Raw genomic sequence first — 21,277 nt, forward strand, 5'->3', positions numbered from 1 at the left:
TATTTCTGTACCGGAGCAATTTAGATAGTGGCGCCCAGCCACACATCTGTAGGCAGAAGTGGAAGAAGGTACCACTCATACGCGACTCAACTGTGCATGCGCAAGAGCCCGTCCGCAACTGCTCAAATGAATCTAAAACAGCTGTCACATCACGCTCATCGGAGGCAATTTGTTGTTGGGAAGCACTGCATATTCTACCTAAAGCCTTTGGCACACTTTGGTTGGCAGACGCTTGCAGGAGCACTCTGTTTTGTTGTTGTATACGGCGCATTTCCTTGGCGACTTAAGTTTTGTTTTAGCGGTTTAAGTTTTATTTTAGCGGCTTAAGTTTTATTTTAGTATTTTTTTCTCTCGTGCATGTTTTGTTGCTGCAGTATTATTCTGTAGAAGCGGGATACAGTAATATCCTTCGTTAGAGTACCGATTCTTAACTGTCAAAATCGCAAAAATTTAACTGGTAACTAAAACAATGAAAAATTCCCGGAATTCTAAAAAATTCACGGGATTTTCCTGGTTTTCTCCCAGATGAAAAAATTTCCGGGTTTTTCCCGGATCTCCCAGGTCATACACACCCTGATATGGCACAGGCTATCAAGCAGTCATTGAAATGAAGAATGCCGTGTTTGGCGGCGTGCTCGGCAACAGGGTGGTCCAGTTGTCTCTTGGCCACAATTTGTCCATGGCCATTCATGCGGACAGGCAGCTTGTTGGTTGTCATGCCCACATAAAATGCACCACAGTGGTTGCAGCTTAGCTTGTACATCACATGACTGGTTTCACAGGTAGCCCTGCCTTTGATGTATGGGACAGGTCTTGCATCTACATCTATTACAGGGATATGAGCCATTAGGTAAGGGGTTGGGAGCATGGTTTGTATAGGGGTATAATCGCTATGGTTCCTGTAATATCCCTTAAAGCCATGGAGGGCAGGCGCATTGCTGGGAACCAGGTTTCCTGGAGGTCAATGCAGATAGCAGGTGTAAAGCTTAACAGTTGCCATAGTTCAGCCAGGCGGTGGAAAAAGCTGCCTCAATTCCACTGGACGATGACACAGACTGGGAAGGCATGGAACATTCAATGAGGTAGTTTACGCCTCAGAGTCACCTGCTGCCACCGATTTATTGCCTGAGCAGTCTATATCCATTGTGTCTGAGGGTCTGGCGAGATCTAAGTCCTCAGTGGACGCCAAAATCTCCACCCCATCCTCAGCCACAGAACTTGTAGGTAGCGGTGGTGTGGGTGCCACCGCAATTTCCTCGGTCTTAAGGGTTTTCTTTTCGGATCTCTCTCGCTGCTCCTTGGGTTTCCCTGGCTGGGAGGACTTGACTGGCTCAGTCTCCAGGACTGAGGATGAGAGAGAACCCCCACGACCACCTACTTTTGGGCTCTTCAGCGACTGGCGGGTGTCTTCTTTCCCACTAGAAGAAACCTGAGAAATGAGTGACCCAATGGAACATTCCTAGCGAGAGAAGCTGTAGAAAACTTGCGCTTCTCTGGCTTGGAAGTGGGGATGGATGTCCCCGATGGTTGGGGGGAAGGGGGGGTGTTGCTCCCGAAGTAGGTGGTGCAAGAGCTACAGGCAGGGAAATGCCCCCCACCGAGATGGCAGGTGGAGTCTTCCAGCTCTGAGAGGAGACCTGGGTTGGTGGAGCTGATGCTGCCAGAACTGTTGTAGTGGCGGCGTAAGACGATGTCAGACGCACAGGATGCAGGCGTTCGAATTTTCTCTTAGCCTCTGTGTAGGTCAGTCAGTCCAGGGTCTTGTACTCCATGGTTTTCCTTTCTTTCTGGAGAATCCTGCAGTCAGGCGAGCAAGGTGAATGATGCTCTCCACAGTTGACACAGATGGGAGGCGGGGTACATGCAGTATTGGGATGTGATGGGTGTCCGCAATCTCGGCATGTGACACTGGAAGTACAGTGTGAAGACGTATGGCCGAACTTCCAGCACTTAAAGCACTGCATTGGGGGAGGGATATAGGACTTTACATCACTCCAGTAGACCATCACCTCGACCTACTCGGGCAATTATCACCCTCAAAGGCCAAGATGAAGGCACCGGTGGCAACCTGATTATCCTTCAGACCCCAGTGGACACTAATGTAATTAACTGTCGGGGATAAAGTTTATCTCATGCGAAAAGTACGATGCCCACAGTAAAGAGTTAAGGTAATTTCATTATGTTGCCAGAAAATATGTTTAATTTATTTAATTATGAATATTTTCTTTTATGATAAATAATGGATTCGTTTGAGATGTTAAATGCTGTATATTTATATGTATTTATTTATATGGATCTTTGGAGTTAGTTAAGGTCAGTAGACCAAAGAATCTAGAATGCAGGAATGTCTGCAACTTCCGGGCACACGTTGGCTTGCCCGCCACTTCTTTGTCTGTATTGGAGGGAGGTGGACGTGTTTATGTGACAAGTGTGGTATAATGCATTTAGAGTATCAATGTTCATAGTGAAAATGGTGTAGTTACTAACAAAAAGTACAGCTAAACATAATTTTTAGCTGAAAGCATTTCACATCTGGTAGTGTTTATTTCAAACAGGAAGAAAACCCAGGCCACTCTTGTTGGAATGATTATCTTGCAGACAAAACTTCGAGAACCCCTAGACAAACGAGATCTGCAGTGTGTAATCTTTCAGCAACTACTAATAAAATAAGTCTTGCTGAAACTGTGCTGGAACTACTCGTATTATTCTCATTCAAAAAACACGTGGCGAGAGTGAGGTCCTACCACAATATACCACGTAAGATTCCACAATTTTTCAGTTATCTAAGAAACGAGATAGGTAACAACCAGTACAACACGCCGGACGAAATATACGTCTCGCCGCTCAAAATTGGCACGCAGCTCATCGTCGGACTGCAAAAGAAGGTCTCTGCAAAATATGATACCCTGGACCATATCTAAGCTCTTATGGGGCGTGATGGTTACAGAAACACCCCCCAGCTTATCACAAGCGAGTAACTCACGTGACTGGGCAGAAGATGGTGTTTTGATCAAGACAGACCCAGATCTCAATTTGGACAAGACCTCCACCTCCCCGAACTTGTCCTCTAAGTTATCAACAAAAAACTGAGGCTTCATCATCATGAAAGATTTCCCATCAGCTCTCTAAGCATACAAAGTACCGGGGCGAATAAGATCCGCTGCCATCCTTAGCCTGATGTTCCTCCCACGGTGTGGCCAGGGAGGGGAACAATCTGGGGTCGTACTTCTGTGCACTGAATTGAGCTTGTGATCGCTTAGAGACTACTGGTGTTTCACCACCAGCAAGAGATGATGGACTATGCATCATCGCGTGTCACCCGCCCTGATGCCACCCACTCCGGTCAGGGGCCCTCCCCACGGGCGCTACCCAGCCGCAGCAAAGGCCACCTGGCAGGATGGCCATTGCCGGGAGTCCCGATGCCCCAGGGGGATGGGCATCTACCTCTCAGCATATGTGTGGAGTTAATGGCGCAGGCTTAAGCAGAGCAATCCCTGTGTGGCCAGGGGGCTACAACCAACAGGGTACATGGCGGCCCCACCACAACGGACTGGCTGCCGTTTTGGATGCAGAAATCGACACTGCATGAGAATGGGCAGGACTGCAATGTGATGATGAGAAAGTGGGCTAAAGTATCAATGCACAATGGACACGATGCACCTTGTAAGACGCCCTTCTCTAATTGGCTCGCTCTTCGGGAAAATTTTGAAGAATGAAGGTCAAACCCTACAGGGTTCACACCGAAATGTGTGAAATTTTTTTAGTCTCCTCGTACGGCAGGCAGGAATACCTCGGGCCTATTCTAACCCCCGGACCCGCAAGGGGTCTGTTGAGGTTCTGGAGGAATGTGGATAGGATGTCCTCACCCCCAATCCAGATCGCAAAGATGTCATCAATGAATCAAAGCTGGAGACAGGTTGAGGATTCTGGGTGTTTAGGACGGATTCCTCTAGATGGCCCATCAATAGGTTGGCCATGGGTGGAATGATCACACAGTGAAGAATAAAGTGGGCATTACTCTCGTCAATGGTTATAACTGTGAATTAACAGAACAAGCCAATATTTAAGCAAGACACACAGGATACACCATTGACATCTGCATTGCCGTACAGATATTTTAGTCCAATACCGACACACAATTAATGGACAGTAGTGTTGGGTGTGTATTGCAGCTGTTAGTTGTGTATTATCTGTAAGCTGAGTGCAGTAAGAATGCAGAGCATTCTTAGTGGAAGAGGTTTTCTGTACAGAAGGAAATTCTATGGAGCATGTGAGGTGGCAATTTAGATTGAGTTTTCCTGCTTTCAGGGGTTCACAGTGTGACACTGTACATAATTTAATTCACAAATTCTAAGCAACAGGTTCAGTTTATGATTTAGCACAAACTGGTAGGCCCACAATTTTAACAGAAGCAAGGCGACGTTTTAGGCCTTGTGTCGTAGATGCCAACAAAATCGTGACGAGATTGTCGCAAGAGGCTATAGTCTCCCATACAGCAGCGCATAAGGCCATAACCAAATAACTGGAGATGTACCCATATAATATTACTGCTGTGCAACAGTTACATTGTACGGCTATCCAAGGTGAATAGCGTATTGTGAATGGTTTCAGCAATTTGTGAACTGAAAAGGACTTGCAATGTTTGAGATTAAACCTTTTTCACTAATGAGGCTTTGTTTCACCTATCTAGCTTCATAAAATACCCAAAATTCACGAATTTTGTCATCAGAAACTCCACATGCCTTAAGAGAAGCACTGTTGCATGCAGAGAAAATCAGTAAGTCCTCCATTCTGTCAGCCTCTCCCAAATGACATCCCCACCAGCTCCGACTACCGGGGATCGACACGCTTAGCCCTTTTATATGCCACCCCTCTCTACCGCATTCGTAGCTGGAGAACCAGCCGCTTCCTCTGAGCCACTAGCCATCCACCCCTAATCCCTCAACGTGCCTCCCGCATCTCTCTCCCTCTAATCCCCCTCACTCAATACCCCCACCATAAACCTAGGCAGTTACAGTTGCTAATTTATGATCCACTTAGTAAATACCAACTTGCAGAAGTACATGACAACTGTGAAGAAAGTTACAGCCAGCTAAGTTTGGAAATTGTGTTAAATTCACACACGTCCATCTTCACTTGAGTTCATTTAAATCACTGAAAAGCTGGTGTGTACAGCTTTACATTACTGTGCAACGGGTAGGTTTATAAGAATTTCCACATGCAATGTCGCTGGGTTTGACTTTGACCTTTAACACCTCCCAGAAAATGCCACCTTCCATTTTTAAAGAAATGCATTGCATTATTCCAGTATGTTACTATAAACTTTATAAACATCAAGATAGTATATCAAAGGCATTACGCCACACAATTTATTTTGTCTACATCACTAGATTATCAAAATACAGTAAGTAGCACATAAATATAAAACTCAGTCTGTCGCCACAATCTACATTTCAGCGTGTCCAACATCACACTCGAGCCCTTATTTGTGCAAAATTTGTCAAGTTATCACATGATCCCTGGATGAATGAATCGGTAAAATATTCAGATCAGCAGTAGTCTCAGTGGTATGGTACAAAACCATACTTGTTTTTGGTCTGAAAACAAATATTTTGGGTCATTGACCACAGAAATAACTGTAATGTAATATTATTTGCTGGCCTAGAGGGATTACGAGTAAGTGGTCATAACAGTAGGCCTACTTTTCGAAGAGTTTGTTAATAAGGCAACACCAAAATAATACATCAAACAAAACAAGTTGGCCAGTATCTGCCCCCCCTCTCCCCAATAACATGGCATTTTAATTCGGTTATTTGCGTTGGAAGGCTGATCTATTGCATGTCCACAGATGTAAACGTAGATGAAAAGCCACAAGCTCATTGTGATTTGACAAAGCCAACACCAAGTCACTAACAAAATCTAGTGCACATATTGAGGCTCTTCCCTGCTCACAGACTGTTGGTGTGTGTGACATAACGTAGTAGCAACTGACTCATATTACTACATTGCGTTTTGAAGATTATTGAAACTTTCTCCAATCAGTGGGTGTATAGGGTTCATAATGCCGAAAAGTGGGTTGAAAGGGGGTTGGTTTTATGGGTGGAATTTAGGAGAAAGCACCAAGGGAAAAATAAGATTTTCTTGTGTACCTTTTTACAAACATTTGTTATGGTGAAGATCTAAACAAAGAGGCTGAATGTAATTAAGTTATCAACTTACCGACACTTTCGTCCAACGGGCCCTGCCTCAGAAATCCCAGGATTTCTTCGATACTCTTCTTATCTCCATTCATCTTCCAATTTCCACCTACAATAAATCTTCGACCCATCTCGCCTGGAACGCCACCAACACACGGACAAGGACCCGACTGAGGGCGCCGTTTACAATCACAGCAAACTGTAAAGAATAACAGGCAAGCTCTCAAGCAACCCGCTGCTGCCCTTCGTGCACCTGCAAACTACAGGATCTGACCTTCGCAAGGACAGACACGTATCGATGGGATTACAAATCGACTTGTGCAACGTTATATCGATCTTCTCCATTTTATTTAATTTTGAATATAACAATTAATTAGTCTGACATAACTGATCAGTGGCAAATCGATATGGTTCAGAAAATGAAAAGTATAAACATTCTGGAACTCACTGTGAATTAATCTGACAGCAAACCAAAATATCAACATGCACACTGTGCACAGGGTAATGTCACGCTTGGTACCTAAACGAACCGTCTAAAGGTCAATGTCATTTCACTTCCAATTTTAGCCTACAACCAGCTATCAGTTTGAGACTTCTTGCTAACTTTCAGATCTTACCATTTCTCAGAATTAAGTTATTCCATTTCAGAGGACTGATAAATCTTCGGTTTATCGGTGCGTTGTACGTCCATTCTAACACTACGTATGAGACAGAACATCTCATTCGAAGATAACACGATTTGAGCATTTCACACAACATCCAACCCGAACACCGATGTCCTTGTTAGCTGGCACTGTACTGGTACTTGGCATTGTTGTTTGAAATAATCGCCCCTCTCTAATGGCTTTGTCGTCGACGGGATGTTAAGCACCAATCTCCTCCTCCGTGAAATATACGCTGTATGATTCGCGTTGGGTAAGTCCTAGAATGCACCTGATGGCTTTCATTTGTCATTTAAAAACATATTTTGAGCCAACATAATTACATCATAGTATTCCGTAACTCGGATCAGACTGCACCAAATTAACGTGCCTTGCGTATAAGAACTTTTTTTACGAAAATTATATTACTGTACTTTCTAAACTAGCCGCTCAACATGTATAAAACACTGGATATGTCCCATCATAAACATTTGCGAAATACCAAGAACGAACGGCAAAGCAAGACGAACTAATCACACTACAATGTTTATAACAATGGAAAATCTCTTACCAGCCATAGTGGTATATTAAAGATGCACGTTTCACAAAATTCTTAGTATTCAGATCTAGATTAAAACTAACAATTTTGAGCCAAACAGGTTTTCTTTTCTATCTTTTTATGGCCATGTGTAAATAAATGGTGCGCCTGCAGAGATATTAACATAACGTGCAGTTTTGTTTCCTCTGGTAAAACGAACTTTCACTGCAATACACTGAAATCAAACCAGCAAAAAGGTCAAATGCTGTTCGACAGAAGTTTTTGAAGCCTTAGGTCTGTTAAAACTAAGGGCTGGCCCAAGCAAGAGTACTATCAAGTACTTTGATTACGCACAGAAATAACGAAAATCCATTGCGTTAGCTGTTTTGTGAGCTGCTATTTTGAAGCTTTACTTTTTTAGATTGGCTGTAAATTGCTTTTCGTAAATACTTGATTTTTTTTGGGAAGTAAACTACATCATAAATCTGAAACCAGACAACATTTTTACAAAACACCAAATATTTTTACATCTCGGTAGTAGACAGTCTCGAAAATTACTTTAGCGATCATATTCGCAATAATTCGTGCCGCATTGTTTTGTCTTCATCTTAAGCTATATTAAAAATGGGTGCTACCCAGTCATAAAAGTCACGCCACCCATCTCTTTTATTTGCAACCTGACATAAGCTTCCGATTTCATGGCTAACATTTCATAAAATTTCCTTGGGTCACTTCTGTCCATCGTTTGAACGCCCGCTTTTAATTGAATTAGATGCTGTTCCAATGTTGGTATCATGGTAAATGCTGCTGATTTTGATTGCAAGTGAGAATAGGCTGTTTAAATTTCGTCTGCTGTTGATTCAGAGATTTGCGCCATCCGCCATGGATTTTCATGGCATGTACAATAAATTTAAGCGACTCGTGTGGTTTGATGCTTGCATTGTACGAAAGTAATGTATTCCAGACGCGGCGTTTCCAAATTGCGCAGTACTGTACCAGACATTTAATCTTGCGCAAAAATATTATACAAACGAATTAAATTTGTTATTTAGTGTTTACGTAACTTGCATACGTCAGTTGATTAAATTAAATGAACTATTTGGTTAGCAAAGTTTCACAACAGCAAGATGGAATACTAGATCAGGGCCTCTTATGCAAATTATTTAACGCTATTACCTGCAACATGTATGTGAGTTAAAAGTGGGAACGGGCGACTTAATTTACAGCGTTAATGTCATGTGAATTGAACATTTTATGATGATGGGTAATGTAAATTTTGCGCAAGACGTTCGTTAGGAGGAAAGTACAGTCTCTTCTCCAGCAGTATTGTGTCCTCAGCTAAATCCTTCATAACTGGATGTAGAACTGTGTAAGTATCGTATTACAGTTTAGTCCCATTCAATATTTGTATCAGTGATTTAGTATTGGTGCTAAAGCTCGAAAAGGTGCATAGCCTACATCTATGCATGGTATTAGGGCAAATGTTTAATCGCATACTTCTGTGCACACCGCTCAGGAGCGGCGTTTATTTTAGATAAAGGGCTGGAATTTTTTTTGTTTTTTTACATATTATTACTCGTCAGAATATGACAGCGATCTGAACTGTGTTTTCCCAAACTGGAAACATTCTTCAAAGCATGAATAAATTGTGTCCATCAGGCAGATGTACCACAGAATTACGGTATGTTTCTTCCATACTGATATCTCTCGGACCTGACTGAATGACAGATACTTATAAATTAATTATAAATTATCAGCAGCTCTCGTCTATAATGAAATAGGAGAGATGAAAGATGTCATTTCTAAGACTAGAAGGTTTTAAAGTTCAAATAATTTCGTATCATTGGATTATGCAGCTGTTATGAAGTCATATGTCAATCTTTTTTTTAAAAATGTCTCTTAGACAAATTATCTAAGAATTGAAAATTTCTGGTACCTACATAGCAAGTGGCAGTGTTCATTATATGCTGCATGCTAAAAAGTAAGGTATTGTAAATTGGACTCAGTTTTTACAGATATCAATACCAATGTAATCAAATAAGTACTAAGTGACCAACAGAAGATAAACAACAGATGTTCTGTATAACTCATGAAGTAGTGGGTTTACTATTTATTTATTATTGTACAAACTATGTTACTGATAGAAATATGTTTGTAATAACTCATTTTTGAATCCTCTTGCACTGTCATCACGGTAGAAGTAATCTTTTGAGAAGAGCTTGCTTTTACAGTCACGATCTGATGGGAATGGTGGTCAATGACAGTTTCAGAAGAAGTGAGTGTAAGGACTGAGGTTTATCTTGTAGTTGGTACTTTAGCTGCTGCTCAGGGTAGCAGAAAAGTATCTGCTTAAAATGTCTTGCTGTTTAGTCAGTTCTTGTTTAATATTTCTGTGAGTACATTGATGATCAGTTAACAAAACTTATGTGCAAGGCAGAAGAATGTGATCTGAGCTCCTCCTTCATTCACTATGGTCCAGGGATTTCATCATCCTTGAGAATGTTCAAGACTGTGGAATGAGCCAGTTTTACAGTAAGAAAGGAAAACCATCAAATTGCCATAATCACTACATGCTTTTTGTAGTTTTGGTTTTCAGTCTGTTTGATGCAGCTGCGTGCTATAGTCTGTCCTATGCAAGCCTGTTCATCTCTGCATAGTTACTGGAACCTACACTCATTTGAATCTACATACTGTATTCAAGCCTCTGTTTCCTCCTATGATTTTAAACCCATGCAGCAAAAATTACCTATTGGACCCCCCTTGCATATTTTCAATATAGTGCATATATAAGCATTAGGCTTTACTACCAGTCAATTTTTTACCACAACCAGATTTTTTTCTGCTTTCACATTCATTAACTTCGCCAACTCACAATCAAATTTTGACGTTTCAACCTAATATAGACCTCGGACTGTAGTACAGATCAGTTTGTCACTGCAACCAAGATGTCAGGGGAGACTAGTACACAATTTTACCCACCCACGCACTTCTTTCCATTACCAAACTGATAATTTCTTGATGTCTCTGAATGCGTCCTAGCTTCTGACCCCTTCTGTTCATCAAGTTGTACCATGAATTTCTTCTTCCACTGTTCAATTCAGTACACACTCATTAGTTATTTGATCTGCACATCTAATCTTCAACATTCTTCTGTAGCACTACATTTCAAAAGATAATATTATCTTCTTGTCTGAATTGTTTATTGAGCACATTTCATTTCCATGCAAAGGTACACTCCAGGCAAATACCTTTAAAAACGACATTGAAACGTTTAAATTATACACATTGTTCATGTGTAGATAATATTTTGAATGGGAACTCTTGTCTGGAAATGTACTTTTTCTGTGCTACAATCATTTGGAAACATGTTGGTAATATGACTACTTTTACAAGTAATTGATTAGGTGTTACCCAGTACATCACTTGTTTTACAGCTCCACTCATTAATGTCTAAAGAAATTGCTCATATACTCATTGACAGGTGTTCTTCAATGTGATGCAGTATGGCCTCTCTCAATTCAGATGTGCGGCATCTCCTTGGAGTGCGCCTGCTGATGGTGAAGCTACCCTTTCTCAAAGTTGATGCATAATTGTGGCAAAAAGGGTACATGATAGTCAGATGTTGTGGAGAACGGTTTTGACAGAGGCGATAATCTGCTCTTACATCACTGTGAGCTTCACCATTCAGAATGATCATGTCGGTGTATTCTGCAATGTGTACTCTAACACTCATAATCACATGACTGAGGCTTGAACCAGGTCACAGAGGTAGGATGGATGCCAAATGGCATTGGCTAACCCTACGCAGCTGTCCCCCACCATGACTACCCTGTTGCATACCTAGCTAGCAAAAGTGTTTTCAGACGGCTGTAGCACAGAAATGGTAAGTTTCGAAACCTAGGTTCCTGTTCAGAATGTCGTGTACTTACTTTCCTCTACAGGTCCTAGAAGTTGTGAATTTCCGAACACCCTTTGTATGTATGGTGTCCACCTAACTCTGCAATACAACATATTTGCAAAATGGAACAAAATGTGAAAAATGCAATTGGCGAGTGGTGCATGTATGTCAGGGGCTTGTTCGTTGGTACAGAAATGCACAGTCCATAAAAGTAGACAAATATCGGGTGTCTTTTTCTTCAGGTAACTGTCAGCAATATTATATGTTTCAGGAAATTCCTTACACTTGGTCACATTAGCATAGTTTATTAATTTGCTGCCAATTTTAGTCAACAACTATCATCTGACACAAAAAAATTGGTTACTTCGGGTCATTTTTCAATTGTATTATATCATACAATCCCATTAAGTGTCAGCTTCAGGAATAATAATACAGAAAATTTTCGCAAATCAGCAACCTTCTTCATTCACACTATTTCTACATGTACATCTGCACCCATACTCTGCAAACCACCGTGTGTGTGTATGACAAAGGTTGCTGATGTTTGAAAATTGTTGTTCTTTTGTATTATTACTCATGAAATTGACAATTAATGTGATTGTACAATGTGGTTCTAGATTATTGACATGTGACTTGGCAATAGCTAATTTTTTATGTCAGATGATGGTTGCTTATTGAAATTGGTAGCAAATTAATAAATTGTTCTAATGCAGCCAAGTTGTATGGTTCTACAGTATTGACATGTGACTTGCAGTAGTCAATTTTTCATGCCAGATGATGGCCGTTTACTGAAACTGGTAGCAAATTAATAAATTGTTCTAATGAAGTAAGAATCATAGAGTTTCGTAAACAAATATCACTTTCAACACAAAGTTACGTATATTTAAATGACACATATTTGGTTTTTTTTTACCCCTATCAAAATGAAAACAGGAGGTACAGTTAGTGATGGCAGACTCGGTTTCACTGTTGTATAATTCATTCCTACTGAAATACTTAACTGTAAAGGATGACAACAGCTCCACAATTTGTGCCATGATGCTGCAATGCAGGCTGCTTGCACTGTCCTGCCCATTGTGTGAGCCCATGAGATTCGTATATCCCTGGCCGATTGTATTTTTCACATTTTGTTTCATTTTGGAAATATGAAGTTGCGGTGTTAGGTGGGACACCCTGTGTGTGTGTGTGTGTGTGTGTGTGTGTGTGTGTGTGTGTGTGTGTGTGTGTTTGGAGGGGGAGATTAGTGTTTAACGTACCGTCGACAACGAGGTCATTAGAGACGGAGCGCAAGCTCGGTTGAGGGAAGGGTGGGGAAGGAAATCGGCCGTGCCCTTTCAAAGGAACCATCCCAGCATTTGCCTGAAGCGATTTAGGGAAATCACGGAAAACCTAAATCAGGATGGCCGGAGACGGGATTGAACAGTTGTCCTCCTGAATGCGAGTCCAGTGTGCTAACCGCCGCGCCACCTCGCTCGGTGTGTGTGTGTGTGTGTGTGTGTGTGTGTGTGTGTGTGTGTGAGAGAGAGAGAGAGAGAGAGAGAGAGAGAGAGAGAGAGAGAGAGAGAGAGAGAGAGAGAGAGAGAGAGAGTGAGAGTGAGAGAGAGTGAGAGTAAGTCAGTAAGTAAGTTTCTTATTTATTTATTTTATTTTTTTGTTTTGGCCATCGTTCATCCCTTGGTCTCCTCACCTACCGACACAATTTTGAATGTCATTTTTTCCACCTCTTCAGTGATGAATATGGGAGTTTTCATTTGCTTCCTGATTTCTTTATTTTGGATCTTGTCTCTCCTTGAAACTATGTAGCTTCATCTCAGAAAATCAACTTGCACAGCCTCAAATCTTCTCTTGAGTTTTTTTGTTGTTCCCCAGGAATCTGCTCCATATAAATAAATGCTTTCAAAAAACAATGGAAAATCCAGGAAGGAATGTAACAATATTAGAAAAGGAAAGTTGCCAGTCACCATATAGTGGAGATGCTGTGTCGTGATAGGCACAGCAAAAAGATTCACACAATTATAGCTTTCGGCCATTAAGGCCTTTGTCAGCAACAGACACAGATACACACACGCACGTGCAACTTGCACACACGCCTGCAGTCTCAGACAACTGAAACCACACTGGCCACAATGACAGTGTGGTTTCAGTTGTCTGAGACTGCAGGCGTGTGTGCAAGTTGCACGTGCGTGTGTGTATCTGTGTCTGTTGCTGACAAAGGCCTTAATGGCCGAAAGCTATAATTGTGTGGATCTTTTTGCTGTGCCTATCACGACTCAGCATCTCCACTATATGGTGAGTAAACAAATGCTTTGTATTACCGATTCATACAACTTTCTTTTTGTGTTGTTTTTTTGTTCTTAATTTTGTCTGACCAAATGATGAAATTCAGCTTATTGATTGCTTTGCCTTATTTCCTGTTTGCTAGAACCCTGACCTCAGATTGCAACTCATAGATATTTTTACTTTTTACTTTTCTCATTAGTATTTTATCTATGTAATGTCTTGTAGTTTACTTCTTATTGAGAGATATATTATGTTTAAATTTATATTTTATGTTAAAAATTTATATATTATTAACAAAGAATTTTTTTACTATTGCCGATCTCTGTTTTATATTCTCTCTACTTCAACCATTATCAGTAATTTTGCTACTCCAAAAACACAATACACTTGATTCCCTCAGCATCGCCTGATTTAACTCGACTATACCCCATTACCCCTGTTTTACTTGTGTTGATGTTCATCTCATAATCTCTTTTCAAGGCACTATCGTTTCCATTCAGCTGCTCTTTTAAGTCCCTTTGCCACCTCTGACAGAATTATGACGAACTCTCCTTCGTGGCTCGCTTGGTGTACAGATTGAATAACATCAGGAATAGGCTACAACCCTGTCCCTCTCTTTTTGTAACTACTGCTTTCCTGTCACATCCCTTGACACTTAGAACTTCAATCTGATTTCTGTATAATGTGGAGATAATCTTCTGCTCCAGGTATTTTGTCCATGCTGCCATCAGAATATTAAAGAAAGTATACCCATCGGCAGCTGTCTCTAAATTTACAAATGCTATTTTTGTTGGTATAGCTTTTTCCAACCTATATTCTGATTTGTAGGTTAGCTTATTGTTACTTAGTGTCTAAGTAACAGCATTATCTTTCATGCTATTTTGTCAAAAACTGACATTCTGAGCCATTCGTTGTGTACAAAATACAGGTTGGCTCTGACAGATTGCTGTTCTCTTCTCTGTAAGAGTCAGTCTGCATTATCTTTCATAATGACAATGGAGAATCCTGGATGGAATAATACGTAAAATAAATGGAAGGCAACTGCTCACCTGTAGCTGGCTAATGTGTGGCACATAGAAACGCGCAACAGACAACAGTATTTGCAGTAGCTTTTGAGCTCCTGCTCTTTCTTTAGAAAAAGTACACACATCAATACACACAACCACACAGACACCCAAATGCTCACACCTGAGGTTGCCTTTGCCTTATTTTATGTACTTTCTCATAATTCAAGAATTTCTCTACTGTCTAATAGCACCTTTGGACTAGCATGCAGTATAATTTTCACTTCAGCAAAGTACTGTCGATCGTATCTGTATTTTTGCCATTTGATGTTGTTGTTGTTTTCAGTCCAGAGACTGGTTTGATGCAGCTCTCCATGCTATTCTATTCTGTGCAAGCCTTTTCATCTCCGACTAACTACTGCAACCTACATCTTTCTGAATCTGCTTAGTGTATTCATCCCTTGGTCTCCCTCTATTATTTTTACCCTCCACACTTTCCTCCAGTACTAAATTGGCGATCCCTTGATGCCTCAGACAGTGTTCTACCAACCGATCCCTTCTTCTTGTCAAGTTGTGCCAAAAATTCCTTGTCTCCCCAATTCTGTTCAGTACCTCCTCATTAGTTATGTGATCTACCCATCTGATCTTCAAAATTCTTTGTAGCACCACATTTCGAAAGCTCTATTCTCTTCTTGTCTAAACTATTTATCGTCCATGTTTCACTTCCATACATGACTACACTCCATACAAATACTTTTCAAAAGGCTTCCTGACACTTAAATCTATGCTCGATGTTAACAGATTTCTCTTCTTCAGAAACACTTTGCTTGCCATTGCCAGTCTACATTTTATATCCTCTCTGCTTCGACTATCATCAGTTATTTTGCTCCCCAAATAGCAAAACTCATGTACTATTTTAAGTGTCTCATTTCCTGATCTAATTCCCTCAGCATCACCTGATTTAATATGATTACATTCCATATCATCTTTTTGATTGTGTTGATGTTCATCTTATATCCTCCTTTAAAGACACTGTCCATTCCGTTCAACTGCTCTTCCAGATCCTTTGCTGTCTCTGCCAGAATTACAATGTCATTGGCACACCTCAAAGTTTTTATTTCTTCTCCATGGATTTTAATTCCTACTCCAAATTTTTCTTTTGTTTCCTTTACTACGTGCTCAGTATACAGCTTGAATAACATTGGGGATAGGCTTCAACCCTGTCTCACTCCCTTCCAAACAACTGCTTCCCTTTTATGCCCCTCGACACTTACAAATGCCGTCTGGTAGCTGTACAAATTGTAAACAGCCTTTCGCTCCCTGTATTTGATCCCTGCTACCTTCAGAATTTGAAAGAGTATTCCAGTCAACATATACACACATTCTAGCAAACCTAGCAGTACTTTGCAGTTGCTCTTCCTCCTCTTCCTCCCTCTCTTTGTACATCGCTTCCTTCTCCTTCTCTCTGTCTATTCCCCCACTCCCCTCTTCTCCCCCTCCTATCTGTTCCCTCTTCCCCCCCCCCCCTCTCTCTCTGACTTTAAGTTTGTTTATTGTTGTTGCAAACAAAACCTTGATTAAAATGAGTGGGTAAATCATTGGGATCATTGGTGTACAGGATATGAGAAAGACCTCTCCGCCTGTTGGATCTGTGAGGATAGTAGTGTCAGTGACAGTATTTCTTTTAATTTTAATCTGTAAATGGGTAAGATTACAAAGTTTCAGATGATTCAGGTTCCATAATAGTATTCTTTTCAATGAGCCATAAATACAGAGTTCCTCTGTTTTGTTAAAACTAATGCCAAGGAAGAAAACAAAACAGCTCATTGCTGTGTATACAAGTTTTGTTTAAAATTGTATACAAGGAGAGAGAGAATATATATGAGAGAAACAGTTTGTGTAATTGTTTGAATGCCCCTCTGTCATAGTTAAAGCTGACTGCAAGAAAGAAAAACCACATTTTTACAGCAGCACATTTATTTTTTCTCTCTTGCAGTCTATTTGAACAGAAAACCTGTACATTATTATTTAAAAAATATACAGCCTGTGCCCATCTGAATGTTTATTAGTGTGCGGTGTAAAAATTTGAAGTAAATCAGGCAAGAGCTTTTCAAGGTTTCTGCTAATAACATGTCCCCTTAAAATGTATATAAGCTCCCTGGACAAAAAATTAGTCACCACTTGAGAAAGTATTACAAGCTTCATTTAATGAAGTATAATTCTTCCCGTGGGTTTGGTAATTCCCTGGGTTAGTTAGGAAGTAAGTTCACAAGTTTGTGCAGTTATGTCAATCCAGGTCAAGCCATTCGCTGAGGATTTGATCGTGCAATTCCAACAAATTGTGTAGATGCTGATGTTACTTGTTGTTCCAATGTGTCCCACAGATTTTCTATAGGGTTCAAGTCGGGTGATTTTGCAGGCCAGTGGGGGGGCAACAAAAACAGCGATGTAAGGTCTGGAGATTGGGCAGGCCAACTAAGTGACCCACCTACCAGGGTATTTATTTATGGTCTGGAATTCATCGTGCTCGTAAGGCGTTATGTGCAGGGCATCCATAATGCTGATAACACAGGAGCATCCTCTGATTTAAAGGTACATTGTGTAAGAGAACAGGAAGATTGTGTGTTAAATTGGGACTATTGTCGGTCATTTTGGTTGCCATTTACAAAGAAAGGCTGCAATAATTCTGCAGTAAACATTAACACAAATGTTAATGCTCTACCTTTCTGAGCCACTGTGTATTATGGAGGGACTAAAAATGCATATTCATCTTATTGACAATTGCTTTAATGGATAATGACACCTCATTGGTAAAAAGAATATCTGAAAAGAAATTAGGATAAGTCAGGTCTTGGTGCTGAGCTAACTGACAAAATTGAACCCTATTGTTGAAGTCATTTCCATGAAGTTCTTGGTTTAAATGAAGGGTGGAAATTATGATGTTGCAGAATTTTATCTATACTTGTTTTCGGGGCACCAACTTCTTGTTAAATTCCGTTGTGTGCTGACTTGGGGATTCACAGCTATGGCAGCAAGCACAGCGACCTCAGCAGCTTCTTCTCTTCTTGTTCTACAACAGTTTCTAGGTCTTGCATTTCAACTTACCGTTTCATGTAGGTGAGAAATGAGATGACCAAACATCCTGCGAGAATGTGGTGGCTTGTCAAGGGATCATCTGCTGTATAGTAGTTGTGCCTAAACACAATTTCGCCCACCTGCAGCAAATACCATACAGGTATTTACAGTAGAGTGCAAGATAGGCATAGTAAAATAATAATCATAAAAACATAACATAATAACTATAAAAATGCAAGTTACTAAATTATTTCTTGTCCACATACTTTCTCCATAGATGAGCAGTATTTCAACAACAACAAAAAATTGTATTCACAGTCTGCACTGCCACCATGCAGTTAGTAAGTTACTGTGATGCATGACTACACTAGGATGCAGTGTATTTGTATGCTAAAGCAACAACAGATGAGGTGCGCGGATGGTAGAGGAGTACGTATGTTATACCAGTTGGAAATCATAAACAAAAACTCAAGCCTTTACTACAGCTCCACATTGTGTACACAATGTGTACAAACAAGGCAGTAAACAGCCCAGTTTCTTGACAACCTGTGTACTCTGTACCATTTGAACATCTATGATTTGTTGACAAAAATGGTACATTGTGACACATTTTTGAATAGCTCTTGGAGATGGTAAGTGCGTTTCTGAATAAAGTGTATATGGTTCCACTTAGCAAGAACTACCCAATGATGTTAAAGAACACTAGCTGAAACAATTTTTCATATAACGCATCAGAAATAAGTTGTTTTGGGTGAGCAAGATAAATGGGTCACCATTTTGCCACAAAGTATCATATTGCGAAATGTTGTTGTTGTTGTGTGAGTCTGTCAAGGAATGAATTGTGTAACAAGTGTGTTTAAACAAAAATGTCTGTATAATCTGCTTTTGTGTGCTCTTGTTACTTCTGTCTCTTATTTATACCGCAGCTGCTGATCGGTACAAGACAAGTGCATATGTGGGTTGCCAGTACTGACAGAGAAACAAGTAAACATTCCCCCTCTCACAACTCTTCTAGATACATGGGCTTTGTTATTACTGAAAAAAAGACTACGTTCAGAATAGTATTGATTATTATACAAAATCCTTTAGAGATCTGCAAGAGAGGGAATTTTAACTTTCAATAGTACTTTATGGGATTAATATTTATTCCAGTGATCACTGATGAAATATAGAGGAGAAAGAGGCTGTCAGTAAGGAAATCTGGATGTTTAAAGAAACATTGACATAATGTGGGAGATCCCAGGAAATACGGGAGAGGTGGCCAACTTGCTGCATACCTAAGTTCCGGTGAATAGCGTTTCAACAACATACGAGGGTTGGAACTGTAATAGTGGCAACTATTTATTTACAGGTCGCACAAAATACGAGGGCAGTTCAATAAGTAATGCAACACTTTTTTTTCTGAAACAGGGGTTGTTTTATTCAGCATTGAAATACACCAGGTTATTCCCCAATCTTTTAGCTACACAACACTATTTTTCAACGTAATCTCCATTCAATGCTACGGCCTTACGCCACCTTGAAATGAGGGCCTGTATGCCTGCACGGTACCATTCCACTGGTCGATGTCGGAGCCAACGTCGTACTGCATCAATAACTTCTTCATCATCCGCGTAGTGCCTCCCACGGATTGCGTCCTTCATTGGGCCAAACATATGGAAATCCGACGGTGCGAGACCGGGGCTGTAGGGTGCATAAGGAAGAACAGTCCACTGAAGTTTTGTGAGCTCCTCTCGGCTGCGAAGACTTGTGTGAGGTCTTGCGTTGTCATGAAGAAGGAGGAGTTCGTTCAGATTTTTGTGCCTACGAACACGCTGAAGTCGTTTCTTCAATTTCTGAAGAGTAGCACAATACACTTCAGAATTGATCGTTTGACCATGGGGAAGGACATCGAACAGAATAACCCCTTCAGCGTCCCAGAAGACTGTAACCATGACTTTACCGGCTGAGGGTATGGCTTTAAACTTTTTCTCGGTAGGGGAGTGGGTGTGGCACCACTACATTGATTGCCGTTTTGTTTCAGGTTCGAAGTGATGAACCCATGTTTCATCGCCTGTAACAATCTTTGACAAGAAATTGTCACCCTCAGCCACATGACGAGCAAGCAATTCCGCACAGATGGTTCTCCTTTGCTCTTTATGGTGTTCGGTTAGACAACGAGGGACCCAGCGGGAACAAACCTTTGAATATCCCAACTGGTGAACAATTGTGACAGCACTACCAACAGAGATGTCAAGTTGAGCACTGAGTTGTTTGATGGTGATCCGTCGATCATCTCGAACGAGTGTGTTCGCACGCTCCGCCATTGCAGGAGTCACAGCTGTGCACAGCCGGCCCGCACGCGGGAGATCAGACAGTCTTGCTTGACCTTGCGGCGATGATGACACACGCTTTGCCCAACGACTCACCGTGCTTTTGTCCACTGCCAGATCACCGTAGACATTCTGCAAGCGCCTATGAATATCTGAGATGCCCTGGTTTTCCGCCAAAAGAAACTCGATCACTGCCCGTTGTTTGCAACGCCCATCCGTTACAGACGCCATTTTAACAGCTCTGTACAGCGCTGCCACCTGTCGGAAGTCAATGAAACTATAAGAGATGAAGCGGGAATGTTTGAAAATATTCCACAAGAAATTTCCGGTTTTTTCAACCAAAATTGGCCGAGAAAAAAAATGTGTTGCATTACTTATTAAACTGCCCTCGTAGATACGTGTTTCAAAGTTTTACTGACCTTCAGTGTAGTCACCAGCATTGTGTATAACCCGTTGCCAGTGATGTGGAAGTCGTAGGATACTCTTAGCAGTGCCAGTTGTGTTGACAGTTCAAGTGGTGCAGTCTATTACCTGATGAATTTGTAGGAGCTCTGAAGCGAATGCTGTGAAGTGTTTCCTTCAGTTTAGAAATCGAGTTGAACTCACAAAGGCTTAAGTCAGGGGAGTGCAGTAGGTGGTGTAGCACTTAGCAGCACCATCAATGAAACAAATCAGTAACAGCTTGCACTGTACATGCTTGAGCATTGTCCTGCAAAATGATGGTCAGGTCCTGCAAAAGGTGTCATCACTTCTGTCTCTATGCTGTTCATTTTTGGAACACAACCTACAACCAGCTTAGAGACAGAAGCGATGACACTTTCTGCAGGACCTGACCATCATTTTGCAGGAAAATGCTCAAGCACGTACAGTACTATCTGTTACTGATTTGTTTGACTGATGGGGCTGCTAAGTGCTATACCACATACTGCCCTCCCCTGACTTAAGCCCCCGTGAGTTCAACTCGATTTCTAAACTGAAGGAAACACTTCACAGCATTCGCTTCAGAGCTCCTACAAATTCATCAGGTAATAGACTGCACCACTTGAACTGTCAACACAACTGGCACTGCTAAGAGTATCCTACGACTTCCACATCACTGGCAATGGGTTGTACACAACACTGGTAACTACTTTGAAGGTCAGTAAAACTTTGAAACACGTATCTATTTTGTACGAGCTGTAAATAAATCGTTGCCACTATTAAAGCTCCAACACTCGTATTTATCTACTGTGGCTTGCCAATACTGTGGTCTCCCAGTGTGTGTGTGTGTGTGTGTGTGTGTGTGTGTGTGTGTGTGTGTGTGTGTATGTGTGTGTGTGAGAGAGATCCATT

At 41.1% G+C, this 21,277-nt stretch overlaps 2 protein-coding genes across 2 annotated transcripts in view; one reads left to right on the forward strand and one right to left on the reverse strand.

Moving 5' to 3' along the window:
* LOC124554074 (triosephosphate isomerase B) overlaps positions 1-6,489 on the reverse strand; it is a 46,881-nt gene extending 40,392 nt beyond the window's left edge. The window contains exon 1 of the mRNA XM_047128123.1: positions 6,220-6,489. Coding sequence (XP_046984079.1) covers positions 6,220-6,328 — 109 coding nt within the window. The 5' untranslated portion in view covers positions 6,329-6,489. The remainder of the gene's footprint in view (positions 1-6,219) is intronic.
* A 1,583-nt stretch (positions 6,490-8,072) lies between these two features.
* Positions 8,073-21,277, forward strand: part of LOC124553408 — an 85,589-nt gene continuing 72,384 nt past the window's right edge. The window contains exon 1 of the mRNA XM_047127273.1: positions 8,073-8,745. The gene's annotated coding sequence lies outside the window, so the exon portion shown is untranslated. The remainder of the gene's footprint in view (positions 8,746-21,277) is intronic.

The sequence above is a fragment of the Schistocerca americana genome, chromosome 11 (assembly GCF_021461395.2).
Source record: "Schistocerca americana isolate TAMUIC-IGC-003095 chromosome 11, iqSchAmer2.1, whole genome shotgun sequence".
Classification (NCBI taxonomy): Eukaryota; Metazoa; Arthropoda; class Insecta; order Orthoptera; family Acrididae; genus Schistocerca; species Schistocerca americana.